The sequence below is a fragment of the Triticum urartu genome, chromosome 1 (assembly GCF_003073215.2).
Source record: "Triticum urartu cultivar G1812 chromosome 1, Tu2.1, whole genome shotgun sequence".
NCBI lineage: Eukaryota > Viridiplantae > Streptophyta > Magnoliopsida > Poales > Poaceae > Triticum > Triticum urartu.
This window is the reverse complement of record NC_053022.1, coordinates 327,923,432-327,925,798: the sequence shown is the minus strand read 5'-3', so window position 1 is coordinate 327,925,798 and position 2,367 is coordinate 327,923,432. Positions and strand designations below refer to the sequence as shown.

General features: G+C 51.1%; 1 protein-coding gene across 1 annotated transcript; it reads left to right on the top strand.

The window, feature by feature from the left end:
* The first annotated feature begins 445 nt into the window (after positions 1 to 445).
* LOC125533027 (ethylene-responsive transcription factor ERF026-like) lies at positions 446 to 1,751 on the top strand. The gene has a single exon (XM_048696835.1). It carries the CDS (start codon positions 892 to 894, stop codon positions 1,483 to 1,485), a length of 594 nt encoding a protein of 197 aa, XP_048552792.1. The 5' UTR covers positions 446 to 891; the 3' UTR covers positions 1,486 to 1,751.
* The last annotated feature ends 616 nt before the right edge of the window (positions 1,752 to 2,367 follow it).

The window sequence follows — 2,367 nt, the reverse complement described above, 5'->3', positions numbered from 1 at the left end:
ATGCATGCATGCGTCCATATAACGGCTGACATTCTTTCACCCCTACGCCACCGCGTCCGAACGACCCCAAATCGCTACCACACACTGCGAAGCGCAAGCATGAACATGTCACGCGGCGAGAAAATATCTGACCGCCCACCGGCGCACGTCCCTACCCCGTAATCTAGTACTGGATATGTTAGGTGGCAAGAGAACCAAAGAATCATGCACCATCATCATCGCCTACTCATCATCGATCGGTTGGTTCCATCTCTCGCTTTCGCCTTTCCATAAAAGATAAAACCCCTATTATATTGTCCTTGAACGGGTCAACACAGGTGTTGGAGCATCGGTGATGTGCTATCCGGCAGTCAACTCCGATGGCCACTCCGGCAGCCCGGCGTGTCGCCACCTGGATTTTGATTCGTAACAACCCGGTAATGATCCAGTGATGTCGTACTAACACCGCCGCGCACTAACCCAGGAGCGGCTTTCTGAGCCTTAGATTGCCCCCCCTATGTCTATGTGGCGGGGCTCCATTGGGCGGCCCGTGATAGAGCCTGAAAGAGCCACTCCTTTTTGCCCCCTGTGCTTCACAGCTAATCCCTAGCTCGGCATCGATCGAGCGAGCTCGCAAAGCTGAAAACCGCGTACGTTCTCACCAACTCCGGCCGGTTCCCGGCTTTTAAACCCTCCTGAAACCCCCGTCCGGATTAGCGTATCTGCCATCTGCTAATTGACATTGCTAATATTGTTAGCTGGTTTGTTCACTGGCTTGCTTGCTTTGCTGCATTCCTCGTCCAGCCCGGTTGTGTGCATGCTGGTTAGTGCAATGTACGTACTGCTCTGCATGTCTTGGTAGGGAGCCTGTTGTACCGGACGGGTGTGAGTTGGCTGGTGATTAGTACGTTAATGGAGCAAGGGAGGGAGGGGATGATGGGGAGCCTCTGCGGGAGGCGGCCGCGGGCGGAGACGCGCCACCCGGTGTACCGCGGCGTGCGGTTCCGGGCGGGGAAGTGGGTGTCGGAGATCCGGGAGCTGCGCAAGCACACCAGGATCTGGCTCGGCACCTACCCGACGCCCGAGATGGCCGCCGCGGCGTACGACGCGGCCGCATTGGCCCTGCGTGGCGCGGGGACGGCGCTCAACTTCCCAGACGCGGCAAGGTCGCGCCCCGCGCCGGCGTCCATGTCCGCCGACGATGTCCGGGCTGCGGCGGCCGCTGCCGCCGCGTCCGCGATGGCCAGCACCTGGGCTCCTCAGCGCAGCGACCAATGCTACGGCGATCAGCTGCATGCAGGCGAGCCGGACAGGCGTGACGACGCGATCGGCGTCGTGGACGAGGACGACGTGTTCGAGATGCCGCGGCTGATGGTGAGCATGGCGGAGGGGCTGATGATCAGCCCGCCGGTGCTGGGCACACCGGCGGCGGACGGTTACTCGGCGGCGTCGTACTACGCGGAAGCTGAGGATGAGGACGCCGTGAGCTTGTGGGATCACTCTTGAATCTTGATCGATCACGTAATGGAGATAGTGGAGGAAGGTGTGACTAAGACCGATAGGGACGCGCGCCATGAGCCCATGCCATGACCTGGTGGTGGTGGTGATGTGGGATCGCACGTGATGTGGACGGACGAATGTTTGTTGCCCAAACGTATATATCTACGCTCTGTAATGCGCCCTGTACGTAGCATGGATGTGAAACCGATGGTGGAGACACAACATGGATACAGACATACTCTACTGATTACTACTCCCTCTGTAAAGAAATATAAGAGCTTTAGTGATCTAAACGTTTTTATATTTTTTTACGATGAAAGTAGTTATACCCATTGATATTATGCATATATTAATTGTATGATGATATTGGGTAGGATCTTATTTTTTTGACAGTAATATTAGATAAGATATTTGTTATGTGTTTATTGCAATTTGGTTGATATTAATTTCGTGCTAAACATGTTGCATGCTCAATTTGTATTGACATGATTGGATAGTCAAGATCAATTGGTTGTCCCTTTGGATCTTTTTATTTATATTATATTATATATATAATAATAATTATAGTAGATGTATATATATAATGATTGTAATTATATTTTATAATTTGTAATATACTAGCACAAATGCCCGTGCGTTGCAATAGGACAAAAAAAGATGTATTTCAATTTTAAGGAAATACGCATTTGAAAATCCAACCAATTGCACCATTCAAATAAAAGTATATATTTTGATTCCATTGTAATTTATTAATTATTTTAGCCGTTGTTGCCTTATTTTCGTGATAGTTGGGCGAGCACGGGTTGTGAAAGGCCCAGGTTGAGCAACATGCGCCACACGATGATCTATTCGTTGGGACAAACCTCCCTACAATACCAACATCTTATG